General features: G+C 37.0%; 1 protein-coding gene across 1 annotated transcript in view; it reads left to right on the forward strand.

Annotated features, from left to right (window-relative positions):
• LOC120860689 (fibrocystin-L-like) overlaps nt 1-14905 on the forward strand; it is a 177416-nt gene that overhangs the window by 139778 nt on the left and 22733 nt on the right. The window contains exons 64-71 of the mRNA XM_040236441.1: nt 2277-2425; nt 2508-2630; nt 3161-3272; nt 3354-3470; nt 6105-6270; nt 8728-8960; nt 9149-9316; nt 12550-12707. Of these exons, the coding sequence (XP_040092375.1) occupies nt 2277-2425; nt 2508-2630; nt 3161-3272; nt 3354-3470; nt 6105-6270; nt 8728-8960; nt 9149-9316; nt 12550-12707 (1226 nt within the window). The remainder of the gene's footprint in view (nt 1-2276; nt 2426-2507; nt 2631-3160; nt 3273-3353; nt 3471-6104; nt 6271-8727; nt 8961-9148; nt 9317-12549; nt 12708-14905) is intronic.

Genomic DNA, 14905 nt, shown 5'->3' on the forward strand with positions numbered 1-14905 from the left:
GCAACCCACTCCAGTATTCTTGCCTGGAAAATCCCATGGACAGATGAGCCTGGCAAGCTACAGTCCATGGGGTCACCAAGAGTTGGATATGACTGAGCAACTCACACACACACACACACACACACACACACACCAGTATATGCATTTACGTTAAAAAACATTGAAAGTATTAAAGTAAAAAGTCATTGAAGGTAAGCAGGAACAGGGTGCCTGGTCACTTACTACTGTATAAATTTTTATAACCTCTTGACTTCTAAACCAGGTAAATTAATTATTGAATCAAAAAAAAATAGAATAAGAGAACTGCAGGCCTTACCTCTTGAGAAACTTAGCTAAAGGAAATGGAATTTTCTCTGAAAAATGTATAGCCCTTCTCCAGTTGATTTTTTTACATATCTGTAGTTATTTTTGAAATTTATTTGAGTAAGCATTTTTTCTATAAATTCAAAAAATACTGGGCTTTAGCTAATTTTATTTTTGTGCAAAATACATTTTGAAGGAATAAAACAACTTTGGCACAGGTTTAACTGATTCCTTGATGTATGCTCCTTTTAAATATTGTAGTTCACAACAGCTTAAAAGTGGCTTTTCTTTGACTTAAAATTTTAAAATATGTATTTTGTAAAATTTCTTTGAAGTGTTGTTGTGGGTTTGTTTAAATCAAAATATGACCTGTGAATATGAGTATTTACTAATATGTATAATGCCATGTAATACATTTTTACTGACTATGTTGATCTTCCTAAATAATTGGGAGTGTTTATAAGGAGGTTTTACATTTAAAGCAATTTAAAAGTGAGACATCACAAAGGAATTGAAGATTTAACTCCTGGGATGCAACATCAATTTATGCAATTCATGTCCCAGACAAGTGAGGGGCTGAGAAGCTGGGAAAGGAACTCTGACACAGTAGGTCCAGAGGTGAAGCCGTGCTTGTCCACAGGGCTACACTGTGCAGAAGCAAGGTGTAGACATGAAAACAGCTTCTTAGGGAGAAAACAAAACAGAAGTCAGGCAAACTGACCATAGGTGAAATGTCAGTCTCAAAGAAAGAAGGGAAAAGCAGTAGAAGATGGAGGAAATGAGATCTTGGAGAAATTAGACAAGAGAGCTGGTACAATGTACAATTTAGGAGACAGTGCTCCTCTTTATAAGGAATCTTTAAATTTATGCATGGTTAGGAGGGGGTGTTTAAGGTTACTGCTCTGGTTTGTCCATAAGTAAAACTTTCATGAAAATCCACTTTAATTATCCTGTATATTAATAATGGATATAGCTTCCATTTATTGAAGCACTTTATTTGATTATTTCATTTCATTTTGAGACAACCCTGAATTAGGCATTAAAATTTTTTATATATGAGGAAACTGAAGTTATAAAGTTTTAAGCATCTTTCCCAAGATCATGCACGCATTAATTCAAGAAATATTTGATGAGCACCTACCTCTTCATTACCTTCTAGGCTTTAGGAATCTGGCAGTGAAGGAGCTAGACACAGTTTCTTCTCTCATGAAGCTTATTTCTAATAGAAGAGAGGAGATGAATAATTCACAAATAAGTGGTAATTAAACATCAAAGTGAAAAAAATGTAATGCCATGTTAAGTGACTTGAGGCGCTACCTCGTTTTTGTTTTTTCGTGTGTGTTTTTTTATATATATTTGTTTATTTATTTGACTCCACCAGGTCTTAGTTGCAGCACTTGGGATCTTTCAGTTGCAGTGTGCAGAATCTAGTTCCCCGAATGGGGCTTGAACCTCCTCCCTCTGCATTTGGAGCATGGAGTCTTAGCCACTGAACCACTAGGAAAGTCCCCCTGAAGTGCAACTTTGAATCAGGTTGTCAGAGAAAGCTTTTTAAGGAAGTGACTCTTAACTTGACAAAGGGATGATCAGAAGAAACCAGCAACATTGATAGGCAACAAGAGCTATCATTGTATTTTTCAGTTTAGCCTTGTTTGAATCCAAACTTCATAGTCTTTCTAAGGAAACTCATCTTTAGTCAGATACAATAAGTTAAGGGTACTAACTCTAAGTCAAACTTTTGCAAATGAATATACAATTATTCTGAAACAGTGAAAAGACAAATTAGATGAGAAAAATGCTAAATAAAGTAAACCATAAATGGCCGAGCCATGCAAATATTTGATTATCTTGTTAAAACTTGCATCAGAATTATATATTTAATTTTTTTAAAGAATTTCAACCTTAACTGATACTGCTTATAACTGTCATTTGATTCATAATGTTAATTCTTTGCTTCTCTATTTCCTTCAAAGGTCAGTCTAATTCTCTGGAAAAGTGGTTTGACAATGAAGCCCATGGAGGTTTATTTGGTATCTATATGAACCAAGATGGCCTTCCTGGATGTTCGCTTATACAGGGATTTACCATTTGGTCATGCTGGGATTACGGAATTTATTTTCAGGTAAATGGATTCCCAAAAAGTGATTGTTTATTTTCTTTAATGATTGTATTCTGTACTGTGTAACCTACAAATTCTATTACAGACCACGGAGAGTGTGCATATCTACAACGTGACCCTGATTGACAATGGGATGGCCGTTTTTTCAATGATTTACATGCCATCTGCTGTATCTCACAAGATTTCCAGTAAAACGGTGCAAATTAAGGTAAGAATTGAATGCAGCCACACAAAGCAGAAAGAACAACTCTGAGAAGGGTAAAATTACTGAACACAAATGATTTTCTCAACTTCTTCACCCTTCTAGTCATACCTCCTGCTTTTGTGCCCATTGTCTTCTGCCAGGAATCTCTCCATCCTTCCCTCTGCCTGCTCATCTCTTCTTGCTTATCACCTACTAATCTTGTCACAGTTAGTTTAATTTTCACTCACACTATGAAGTCTCCTGAACCCACTTAGGTAGTTTTGACACTTTGTCCTCTTTTTGTTGCTCCTGTTCCCTGCCAAATTCCTATCATAGAAACACAACATTCCATTATATATAATTATTTATATGCCTGCCTCCCCACTCCTGCTTTGAGTGTCATCCACTCAGGGTAGAAATCACATCTTTTGCGTCTTGGTTTACTGATGATCCACTTCTCAAAGTTATATAGGTTGTGCTTTGCTACAGTGGAATTCAGTACTATTCGTTGTCATATTGTTATTAAAGCTTACCTTTTGAACTTTTTTAAATAGAACTCCCTAATTGTTGGAAGTAGCCCTGAATTTAATTGCTCTGATGTCCTAACTAATGATGATCCCAATATTGAACTTTCTGCTGCCCATCGAAGTTCTAGACCTCCATCAGGTAAAGATTTTAGAACTTTTGATTTTGGGGTTCATAAGAGTGCATATTCAAATTTCATTGACTTTCTTCTTTTTATAAAAGGTGGGAGAAGTGGGATTTGCTGGCCTACCTTTTCTTCAGCACATAACATGGCGCCTCGGAAACCCCATGCAGGGATCATGAGTTATAATTCCATCAGTGGTCTTTTGGACATCTCAGGCAAGTTTAAACATAGTCTTTGAAAATCTACTCAATTAAGTTATGTAAAGACTATGTAGAATATAACTAGTATTTCATTGTTAGTTAAAAAAATAATAATGATTAAAGTAATCTGCTTAATATGACAAGCAAAGAAACTGGATGTCAGAGTCAATTTCAAGAATGGTTCCCTGGGGAGTTCCCTGGCAGTTCAGTGGTTAGGACTCTGCATGTGATGTGGCCAGAATAATTAAAAAATAGTTCCCTGGCCAAATTTGTATAAATATTAAAGAATTGACATTACATTTTCCTTCTGAAACAACAGAAAAGGCTCTGGTATAATGATTTAATATTACTTAGTTTCTCTAAATTGGAATGCCCTTTTGTATCATTTGGGTTATATTTTATTAGAACCTTTTACAGTTGAAAAAATTTTAGTTTATAGAACTTAAATGTTTTCCCAAACTTCCACTGCTTTTGGTAGAGCTAGAATTAGAATCAAGATCTCTTGACTTAAAAATCCACTGCTTTTTCACCGAACCAGGCTGCATCCTTAAAATATAAAATAGTTATATACAAATTCATATAGAGAATATAGCAAGTATTTTCATTTTTCCCATTAAATACACTGAGTCATCCTCTATTTCAGTTTAGCAAGTCTCCCTTTCATGAAAACGTTAACCAGTGTCGCCTCAAAGAAACCAGGTCAATAACTTAGACACCTAAGTTTTGACATACTTTCTCATAATTTTAATTCCTAGAAATGCAGGAGAAATTATCATCATTTGTCCACAGTCAGGACCAGAGTAAGGCTATAGTGAGGGTAAGTGTCAGGCCAAAGTGAGGATTAGGGTCAGACCCTAGTGAGCATGAGAGTCAGCCATAATGAATATGGGAGTCTTGCAATGAGGTGGACGAGAGTCAGGCCATAGTGAGGACCAGAGTCAGGTCCCAGTGAGGAATCACTCAGGCTTTAGCGAGAAAAGGAGTCATGCTCCAGTGAGCCAAAGAATCAGGCTTCAGTGAGGAAAGCTTTCAGGCCGTAATGAAGCATAGAGTGAGGCATTTGCTAGGCAAAGAATCAGGCCATAGAAAGGACTAGTGTCAGGCTCTAGGGGACGAGTTTCAGGCCCTATTGAGGACAAGAGTCAGGCTGATGTGAGGACCAGGGTTGGACCATCATGAGAACAGACTCAGGGCCCATTGAGGAGCACAGTCAGTGCAGTGAGGACAGAGTTGGGGAAATGATGAAAATTTGTTTCACATTTTTAGGAATTAAAATTATGAGAGATAGTATGTCAAAACAAAAATAGATGTCTAAGTTATTGACCTGGTGTCTTTGTTGATGGGCTTCTCTTGTGGCTCAGCTGGTAAAGAATTTGCCTGCAATCTGGGAGACCTGGGTTCGATTCCTGGGTTGGGAAGATCCCCTGGAGAAGGGAAAGGCTACCCACTCCAGTATTCTGGCCTAGAGAATTTCATGGACTGTGTAGTCCATGGGGTTGCAAGAAGTCAGACACGACTGAGCGACTTTCACTTTATAATGTGGATAGCCTCGCTAAAAATTGCTTAACGTGCCACATAGGTTTAAGACCAATAAAGCATATCTGCATAGTGTATGAACAGCATCTACTGCTGCAATATTTTGTTAATATTATTCTACAGGTTTATATTCATGTATATGCAATATTTTCTTAAAAGAAAATGTAATCAAGCGGGGAAGTAGATAGCACATAGCTAATTTCAGCATTTTTTGGAGCCACTTTTTACTGTTTTAAGTTTTGAGTAATGAAATTTTAAGTGCGAAAGAGCTTGTTTTTTGATTCGATCAGTTTTATCTTTGGACCACATAATATTTGCAGTAAAACCAAGGGAGCAATAGTGTTTCAGTTATCCTTTTCTATTAGCTAATGATTCTGTGGCTTGGCAGTCTAGGCTTTGTTCAGCTGAGTAGTTCTGCTAATCTTACCTAGGACTGTTCACTGAGCTGCTATCGTTTTACAAGATGTCTTAGGGACTGGTTAGTCTGGGATAGCTTCACTTCCATGTCTGGTGATTGGTGCTGGCCCTTGATGGGATAATGGGAATGATTGAGCCAAGCATCTCCTAGGCTTATTCACATGCTGATAATCACAGAATTCCCCCAAAGTACCAAAAGAGTGAGCCCTCATATGCAAGCTCTTTTCAGATCTGTTTATGTTACTCTTGTCCCATTGTCTAAAGCAAATCACAGAGAAAATATGCCAAGCTCAGAGAAAATACAAGAGAAGACTACTCAATGGTGTGGATTTAGTCCACAAATAGTGGTGGCCTTACCATGGGTTTCCCTGGTAGCTCAGAGAGTAAAAAGTCTACCTGCAGTGCAGGAGTCTCGTGTTTGATCCCTGGGCCAGGAAGATCTCCTGGAGAAGAGAACGGCAACCCACTCCAGTATTCTTGCCTAGAGAATCCCAAAGACAGAGGAGCCAAGTGGGCTACAGTCCATGGAGTTGCAAAGAGTCAGACATGACTGAGCGACTAACATTTATCTGATACATAAGAGCTCCTTGTTCAAGGTAGTGTTAAATGATATGTTTGGTGCAATAGATTTGAAACAAAACTGATTCGACACTTTCTCTACAGCAGATAATGGTTTTCCTATTATTTTTGTTTTAGATACAACATTTGTTGGATTTAAAAATGTTTGTTCAGGTGAAACTAATGTAATATTCATTACTAACCCTTTAAATGAGGATTTACAGCATCCAATTCATGTGAAGAACATACAGCTGGTTGACACTACTGAACAATCAAAAATATTTATCCATAGGCCTGATTTAAGGTAAAATATGTGAAAATTAAGCTTCTTCTTCCCTGTTATCACAGTTTTCCATTGTTTTATTTCCCTGCCATAGACCTGAGAAAGTTGATGTATTCAAAGTAACTGTTTATGTCTATGAAATTTTAATTGGCATTATGAAAGTATCTAATATATCTATGCCTTCAGGTAAGTTGAAGAATCTAGGCCTTATTATGTATATTTTCTCACGCTTTTCTGCTTGTATATCATAAATAGCACCATCTTTAAACATGGAAGATAACAGACCGAGTCCGAAGTGTATTTGTACATTGAGATCTCTCCATTAATAGTCACCAGAAATGAAAATCATGTCTATAATTTCTTCTCTTTTCCTTACCTCTTTCATTTCCTTTTGCTTTCCAAATATCTTATTATATGCACCACAGTTTATTTGGAAATTAAATGAGAGTCATTATAATCATTGTGATTGAGAATATGCAGAAACTTTGAATGATAATTTTTTTCAATCACAAAGGTTAGTTGGTGTCAGAATATTTCTAGAAGTTGAACCACTTAGATCGTAAGTCTTGAAAGACTATAGCCAATAACTGCTATTCTTCATAAGATGGACAGACCAGGAATTTAGATATAAGAAGCTACTGGAGGAAAGAAAATTTCCATTAGAGCTCTTTGACCATTTTCAGTACAGAGAGAAGACAATAAATAATGCTAATTAGATAGACATCTTTTCAGAGAAATGTAGTATTTCATAACTAGTTTGATTTCATCTGATCTTATTTTTATGAAAACCTGGTATCTCCTCAATAATTGTTATACCAAAGTGTTTTTTGGCTCACTGGAGGCTCTCCCCTCCTAATAGCTAATAGGAGCTATTAGCTCCTATTTAGTTATCATTGAATCTTTCAGATTTCATATACAATTTTAATATCTAGGTCATGGAGAAAACATTATGTTTTAAAATATATCTTTGAATTCTGTACTTTTATTGGGATACTGTTGGCACAATCCCAGATCCATTTTACTAGGTAGCTCATCCAGTCCTCAAATGCTCTAAATGTTGGCCAGTAATGACCTGCATTTGCCTGCTTTTCCAGAAGATTATTCAAACAGGAGTAGCTCTGAGAGGCTAAAGCTCTCCCTACTACCACCTTCTTGCAGTCCATAGAAAAATAACTAATTTATACAAGAAGAGGTAGAATCCCTCTGGGTGTAATTCATGGTCCAGAGGTTCTCTTGAGATCAGATTGAAGCTGGGTATGTAGACCACAGTTGTCCCCCTTTTCTTTCCCTTGCTGTATATGGCTTCTCTCCTTTCCTCTTCTCTCCTTTCCTTATTGAGAACTCTCTTTATAACTCACTTGAACAAAAATCCACATCTCAGGTTCTGTTTCTTTGGAACCTGAAGTAAGATGGAGCCCTACACTATAATGTGAGAGTGCCACTGGGCACTCTGTTCACAGACGTGCTCACAAACCTGCACACACTGGAACACAGAGAACACATAACCTACGGAAATGTTTATTCAAATCATCTCCAAAACTAATAGAGTAAGAAATAGTTAGTTTCACATCTTTTTTAGCAAAAAGCTCAGGTCTACTAGATAGTTGCTATAACTCTGGAATAAATTTTATTTCCCCATTGTATGTATCATATAGTGTAAGTATACTATATACCATGTACATTGCAAATTAAGCAGCCATTTTTATTATTATACCTAATAACAGTCAACACTCCAGGTGGCTCAAGATGAAAGCAGAGTACTGTCTATGATTGAACTGCATGATGGGATTATAGTATTTCATCTCTTATGGTTTGGATATCTACAGAATGGTTATTAAAATATGTAGTGTAAAAATTATAATCTAAGTTTATCTGCTTGTATATACATAGACAAAAGCCTACAAGAATATACGCTAATCTATAATTGTTGATGAGCCTAAAAACTTGGGATAGAAAGGTGAAGTGGACTGAGCTTTTATTAAGGATTTACTTTATAGGAAACATGCAGTACATTTATAATTCTTAAAGAACCATTAAAAAGAAGAAAAGGAAGGGAAAAATATAAAGACTTACCTGCAAACACAAGGATTTTATATGTCTGTGCTACTGAGTAATTTACCTACTCTTTGAGCAGTGTTAGTATATTTTGAGCAATGCACAAATATGAAATGTATCATTCAACAAAATATAAAATAGCAAAATGGAATTCTAATTTTTTTCTCACAAGTATAAATTGTCCTTTTGAAATGTTAATGAATTCATAATAATAGACCAAATCAATACAATGGGAAAGAAGGTCTCATTACAATGTTAATTATATATGCTACTTGGTCCCACTTTGAATCCTTTCTGAAATAAGATTCAAACAAACAATGTTGTGGTACTTTAATCAAATATGCAAGTATATTCTAACGCTCTCCAGAAATAGGGAGTTTATACTAAATCTAAGTATTTGTGCATTTCACCTTTTCTCCACAGTAAGGTGAATCCATCAGATTGTGTAGATATGGTTTGTGATGCCAAAAGGAAATCTTTACTTAGAGATATGGATGGCTCCTTCCTGGGGAATTCTGGTTCAGTAATACCTGAAGCAGAATATGAATGGAATGGAAATAGCCAGTTTGGAATTGGAGACTATAGAATTCCTAAGGTGATGCTCACATTCCCAAATGGAAGTAGAATTCCTGTCACGGAAAAAGCACCTTATAAAGGTTTGTTGGATCTTATTCTGTTAGTCTTCAGGTTCATGGAACAAAACATATCTTTTACTTTTAATGATTGATGTACTCTAATGTATATTTTGTACTTATTAATCATATGTACAAGCAAAAAATAATATGTGAATGCTTTTGTAAGGAGATTCTGTTTCATTTATAAATGTGTTTTCTACCATTTCCAGGAATCATTAGAGATTCAACCTGTAAATACATTCCAGAATGGCAGGGCCATTGGTGCTTTGGGATGGAATATGCAATGATGGTTATCGAAAGCCTGGATTCTGACACAGAAACTCGAAGACTCTCCCCCGTGGCTATAGTGAGCAATGGTTATGTTGATCTCATTAATGGTAGGTATTCAATGTAAATCAACTAGAGTTACTCAAAGCATTCACTCTTTATTATATTCATGGACATATCTCATAAGTTATCTGCCACAAAGAACTAGCAAACATCTGAACTTCCTTGCCTTCTAAATTTAAGAAAGATCTAAGGAAGGGAAAGAGACTTGACTCTTCAGCAGTACCCCTCCCATTAGAAAGCCGGCAATGACTCCAAACTGACCGTTAAAAGAAGAGCAAGAAGATTATGCCTTGAGTGATCTTTATAGGTATGAGTGTGGCATATAAATACATTTAAGAAAAAATTGAATGTCTGCAAAAAAAACCCCAATTTTCTTTACATAAATTAAAAAACTGATAATGTGATATTTGTAATACTTCAGAAGGAACAGTATCAACCTATACCTTTCATTTTCATGAATCCTTGGAAGATTTAATCTTGAATCAGTGTGTTGTGAGGTTTTTTGTTTAGCTTTGGTTTTTCTCCATCCTGATTTCTCTGACTATGAAGACTATCTTGTCAAGCTCCAGAGTCTAGGTCCCTTCCATTCTGGTCCTTGTTGGCTCTCATGTAATGGAAGGCAGTGGTCTCCTGAGGATTCAGATCAACTCTAGTGTCCAAGAGTTTTTGAATAAACAGGTGAAGTTCTAAAAGCTACTAAAAACAGAGGGCAAGGACTCATTGTATATCCCTAAAGTGGCATTGGGGCAACCCACTCCAGCATTCTTGCTTGGAAAATCCCATGGACGGAGGAGCCTGGTAGGCTATAGTCCATGGGGTCGCAAAGAATCTGACACGACTGAGCGACTTCACTTTCACTTTCAATCATGCTTTTAGAGTCTTTGAAATGCTAAAGGGGCACATAACCAGGATCAGAAAGATCTCTCTGTCCTGACAGTGTCACAACATATTCCAGAATATTCTGAAATTCCCAAAATAGCCAATACCCTACAAGTTCATTTTTTTAACTTGTTGAAGAGACTAGAATGATCTATGTCAGCTACATGATTTTAACTTGCTCCACAATTCTGCTCTGACATATAATCTGCCTGGTTTCTATGACCTACAGTCAACCCAGTTTCAAATTCTACCTTTCAGATTTTATAAAGCAGAGAAATCATGGAAAGAATTTTAGACCACTAAGTGACTAATGAAGAGGTTTACAAATTGCTCTGTTTTGTATGGGGAAAGATTTTATTCTATTTATTTTTATATTTTGCTTTTCCTAAAAGGCAATACAAGTTTTCCATTTATAATAGTGATATGACATTTCTCTTTTAAATAAATTTTAAAAAGTGACTGTCTAAGGGTAAAGAACCCACCTGCCAATGCAAGAGACATGAGATGTGTGTTCGATCGCTGGATTGAGAAGATCCCCTGGAGGAGGTGATGGCAACCCACTCCAGTATTCTTGCCTGGAGAATCCCATGGACAGAGGAGCCTGGCGGGCTACAGTCCATAGGGTCACAAAGAGTTGGACACAGCTAAACTGACTTAGCACGCATGCACATCAGTTTAATGAGAATATAGTTTAATGATAAATAATAGCAACGTGGCAAAAATTATGACAGTGTTAGGATTATTGAAGCTTGGGATGTCTCTACTAGGGGGAAAGAAAAATTCCAAGATAAAATTAGTACATATCACTAAAGTTTCCCTAAATTTTGTTTTTAAAATATGGCTTATGTTACTCTAAATTTTTTATTTTATGCATAGAAATGTCTGTGTCCAAAACCCACAAAGAAGGTTTATTTAAAAGCAGAATTTATGTTTTCCTTTTTTAATGTAAATTTATTTATTTTAATTGGAGGCTAATTACTTTACAATATTGTATTGGTTTTGCCATACATCAACATGAATCCACCATGGGTGTACACGTGTTCCCCATCCTAGGATTTATGTCTCTAATGCTAAGGAATATGTTATGCTCTATTTGAACTTCAGAAGTTTATATTGATGTAAAATTCAATCGAAGTTCAGTTATAAATATTGATAATTCCAAGCAAGCTAGGAAATTGAGCAAAACTAATGAATAAATACATCAAGAAAATTCATCATTCCATATCTCACTGCTGTGTATATATATAATCCCAGCCACTTTAAAACTGAAGTGCAATAGAGAAGTTTCTTACAAGTCATGTTACGTGTGTTCTGGAAATGTCTGGATTCAGGTGAAATTGTCCAGTTTCTTTTGGCTTTTGAGAGAGTTTAATGGAGTGTTATTTTTCACGTTTTTTCTGTTTATGTATGATGTTGACCCTTCAATAGTACCTATCCTCATTAACAAAAATATTAAAATAACAGGAGGAATGTTAAAGGCAATAAAAACACACTTAAAAGTTTGTCAAGTTAACAGATTAACTAATGAACAAATGAGTGTGAAATAATGAATACATCAGTGATTTGGACATTCAAATGTGTATGTTTTCTAGGTACAAGCTGTATTTTTAGCAAATTAGCTCTGTTAGAGTGTATTTCTCAATAAATGGTTTGAGAAAGTTGGTTCCCACCCAAAGTCACATTTAATAGGAGAAACAGGAGAAAGCATCAAACATTTTCTTCCTCACTGTGGGGCCTGGACTCAAACATGATTATTAAAATAGATATATAAGTAAATCTGCTATTTCCTTTAATAACCTTCCAATGCAGATCCTCAACATATTAATTTACCTTCTGACCCTGAGCTGTCTAAAAGTAAGGATAGTAGAGAGGGAGTTGCTTCCCTGCCTTCCTTTAAAAAAAAAAAAAAAGTTTTCATGTAACCCTTTTCTGTCTGTTTAAAGTCCGTCAGGAGCCTTTATTTGCTGGCTGCGCTGGGCCTTTGTTGCCACTCACAGATTTTTGTTGCTCTGCCTGGGCTTTCTCTAGTCGCAGCGAGCGGGGGCTACTCTCCAGACTCCCTGTTCAAGTGGCTTCTCCTGTTGTGGAGCACAGGCTCTATGGTGCACAGGCTCAATAGTTGTGGTACACGGGCTTATCTTCCCAGACCAGGGAACAAATCTGTGTCCCCCACATTAGCAGGTGGGTTCTTAACCACTGAACCACCAGGAAAGACCCCTGCCTTCTTTTTTAAGGCAAGGCTTGAGAAATAGCTTAGATCACTGAATGGACGGGTGGATGGATAATGGTTGTAAATGGTGAACTTGACCACTGCAATTTATTTTGAATACAATTACACTTCAGGCTTTGCACTAGTAATATTCATAATACGGAACATGAACTTTCATTTGTGTGGATGTAGGCCCACAGGATCATGGCTGGTGTGCTGGGTACACATGCCAGAGAAGACTGTCCCTGTTTCACAGCATCGTGGCTCTGGGCAAATCTTACGAGGTCTACTTCACAGGCACCAGTCCTCAGAATCTTCGACTGATGTTGCTTAATGTTGACCATGACAAGGTAAGGCAAAATAGAAATAATTTCTTATTTGATTATTGGTTCCAGGTGTACAGCAAAGTGATTGATTCAGTGGTACGTACACGTGTCTATCTAAAACTAACACAACACTGTTAACCAACTATACTCCAATATAAAATAAAAAATATTTTAAATAAATGAAGTAATTATTGATAGGTATGTAAAAAATAATAAAAAAATTATTTCATTTATTGACTTTGTCAAGAAATGTACTTTGTCATTCAGTAATTCTATGAAGATTATTTCTGTTCAATTATTTTGAAGTAATTTATTTTAAAAAGTCTGAAAACAACAAAAAAAAAGAATTCCTGGGGAATCCCCTGGCAGTCCAGTGGTTTAGACTCGAGGCTTCTACTGCATGGATCGGGGAGCGAAGATCCAGCATGCCATACAGTGTGGCCAGAAAAAAATTATGAATAAACTTTAAAAAATCAAAGGCTTAAAAAAAGAGTTATTGGTGTTAGTTGCATATATTTCTATCCGCTAAGGACTTTACTTCCCTCTCTGTCCTCTGGAACAACATCAGCCTTACAGCTACCACTAAGAATACTGTGAATCCAGGCAGCTTTATCAGCCTGAGAGCACACAGGAGTCCCAAAACTTCTCCACGTATGCACTGGCTTGTGCTGCTTCATCTGGTGTGACAGTGAGCCCTATGATTTGTGTGATTAGCAAGCAAACCTGAACTTTTACATAAAAACAGCATGCATCTAAAACCGGCCCCTTAGGATTATATTGTCATCCTTCCATGCTGCTATTATTTATATATGTCAGAAATACACCTTTGCAACTTACTTCAGAGATCACAATACATTATCTAAAATATCTTCAATAATGTCAGCTCTTTGCTGTAAAATGAATTCAGCTGGGATAATTAACTTCAGGCTGTGTCAGTGGGAAAAGAGTATGAGGTTAAGTAGAAATCTCATACTATAGATTTTTTTCCTAAGAGTATGAGACTCAGAAGTCCCAGAGTATCAGGAACTGATATGCATCAGTAATGAGTATGAGACAAGGCAGAGAGAGGATTAAGGAAAGGAGACACTCGAGAATGGCAAGAGCATTTCCATCCTTCCAGCTGCTCGAGATAAAACCTTGGAATCATTCTTTATTCCTCTCTTTCTCTCTCATTCCTCATCTAGCCCATGTGCAAATCCTATTGGGAGTTTCTGCAAAATGTCCAGGATCTGACCACTCCTCACCTCCAGTGCTTCTGTCCAGCTTGAGCCAACATTATCTCCTCCCTGGAGTAAGGCAGTTCCTTCCTAACTCCTCCTCCTGCTCTGCCTTTGCCCCCTCTGTGGTCTGTTCTCAGTAACAGAGCTCAGTAACCACCGAGATACCTTCAAAAACACAGGTCAGAGCAGGCCATGCCTGTGCCCCAAACCCTGCAGTAATTTCCCCGTTGTGTCCGTACAAGAGCCAGAGTCCTCACAATGGTCTACAGGGCACCTGAGAATCTCCCCAACCCCTTAGCACTCTGACTTCTCCTCCAGCCATGCTGAGCCCCTTGCTATTCCTCACCCCACCAGACCCTCTGGGCCTGTGAATTTCCGATGATGGTAAGTCTGCCTGGAACATTCTACATTCTACTCCCAACTTCCTCAACTCTCATTCTCCTTTGTAGGCCTACCCTGACCACCCCTCCCTGCTGGCTCACCCAGTTAGTCAGACTCTGATCTTCCTCTCTTTTTATTCTATGGCACTTCTCACCTTTTAACATGCTTCATACTCTAATTTTTATTATTTCTACTATTTATTGTCTCTCCCTATTCTAGAATGTAAGCTCAAATAGGGCGAGGACTTTTGAAAGTTCCTAAAATAGTGTCTAAATTAAGGGACTCAATTTTTTGAGTGAAAGAATATTTATGTGTAGCTTGTTAAATTTCTTACAAATTCTGCCCCACCTTTGCAAAAGCCAAGTCTCCTTACTTTATCTGATAGCATGAAATATGGGGAATGAATATGAAGGATGACCCACACTTAATCAGGATAGTTATTTTGACTGATTTTTTTTTTATCTTACTAACAAAATTTTCTCAGAGATGAGCAGTGTTTTCAACATGAAGTACCTAATTTTGTGTGGGTACATTGTACAGAAGAGCACTGCTAATGCTCCCATTTCCCCCGCCCCTGAAGTTGAAAGCCTGTGTTGAACGTCATCTTTTAAAGGAATTCAT

The sequence above is a fragment of the Oryx dammah genome, unplaced genomic scaffold (assembly GCF_014754425.2).
Source record: "Oryx dammah isolate SB20612 unplaced genomic scaffold, SCBI_Odam_1.1 HiC_scaffold_11163, whole genome shotgun sequence".
NCBI classification, from domain to species: Eukaryota; Metazoa; Chordata; class Mammalia; order Artiodactyla; family Bovidae; genus Oryx; species Oryx dammah.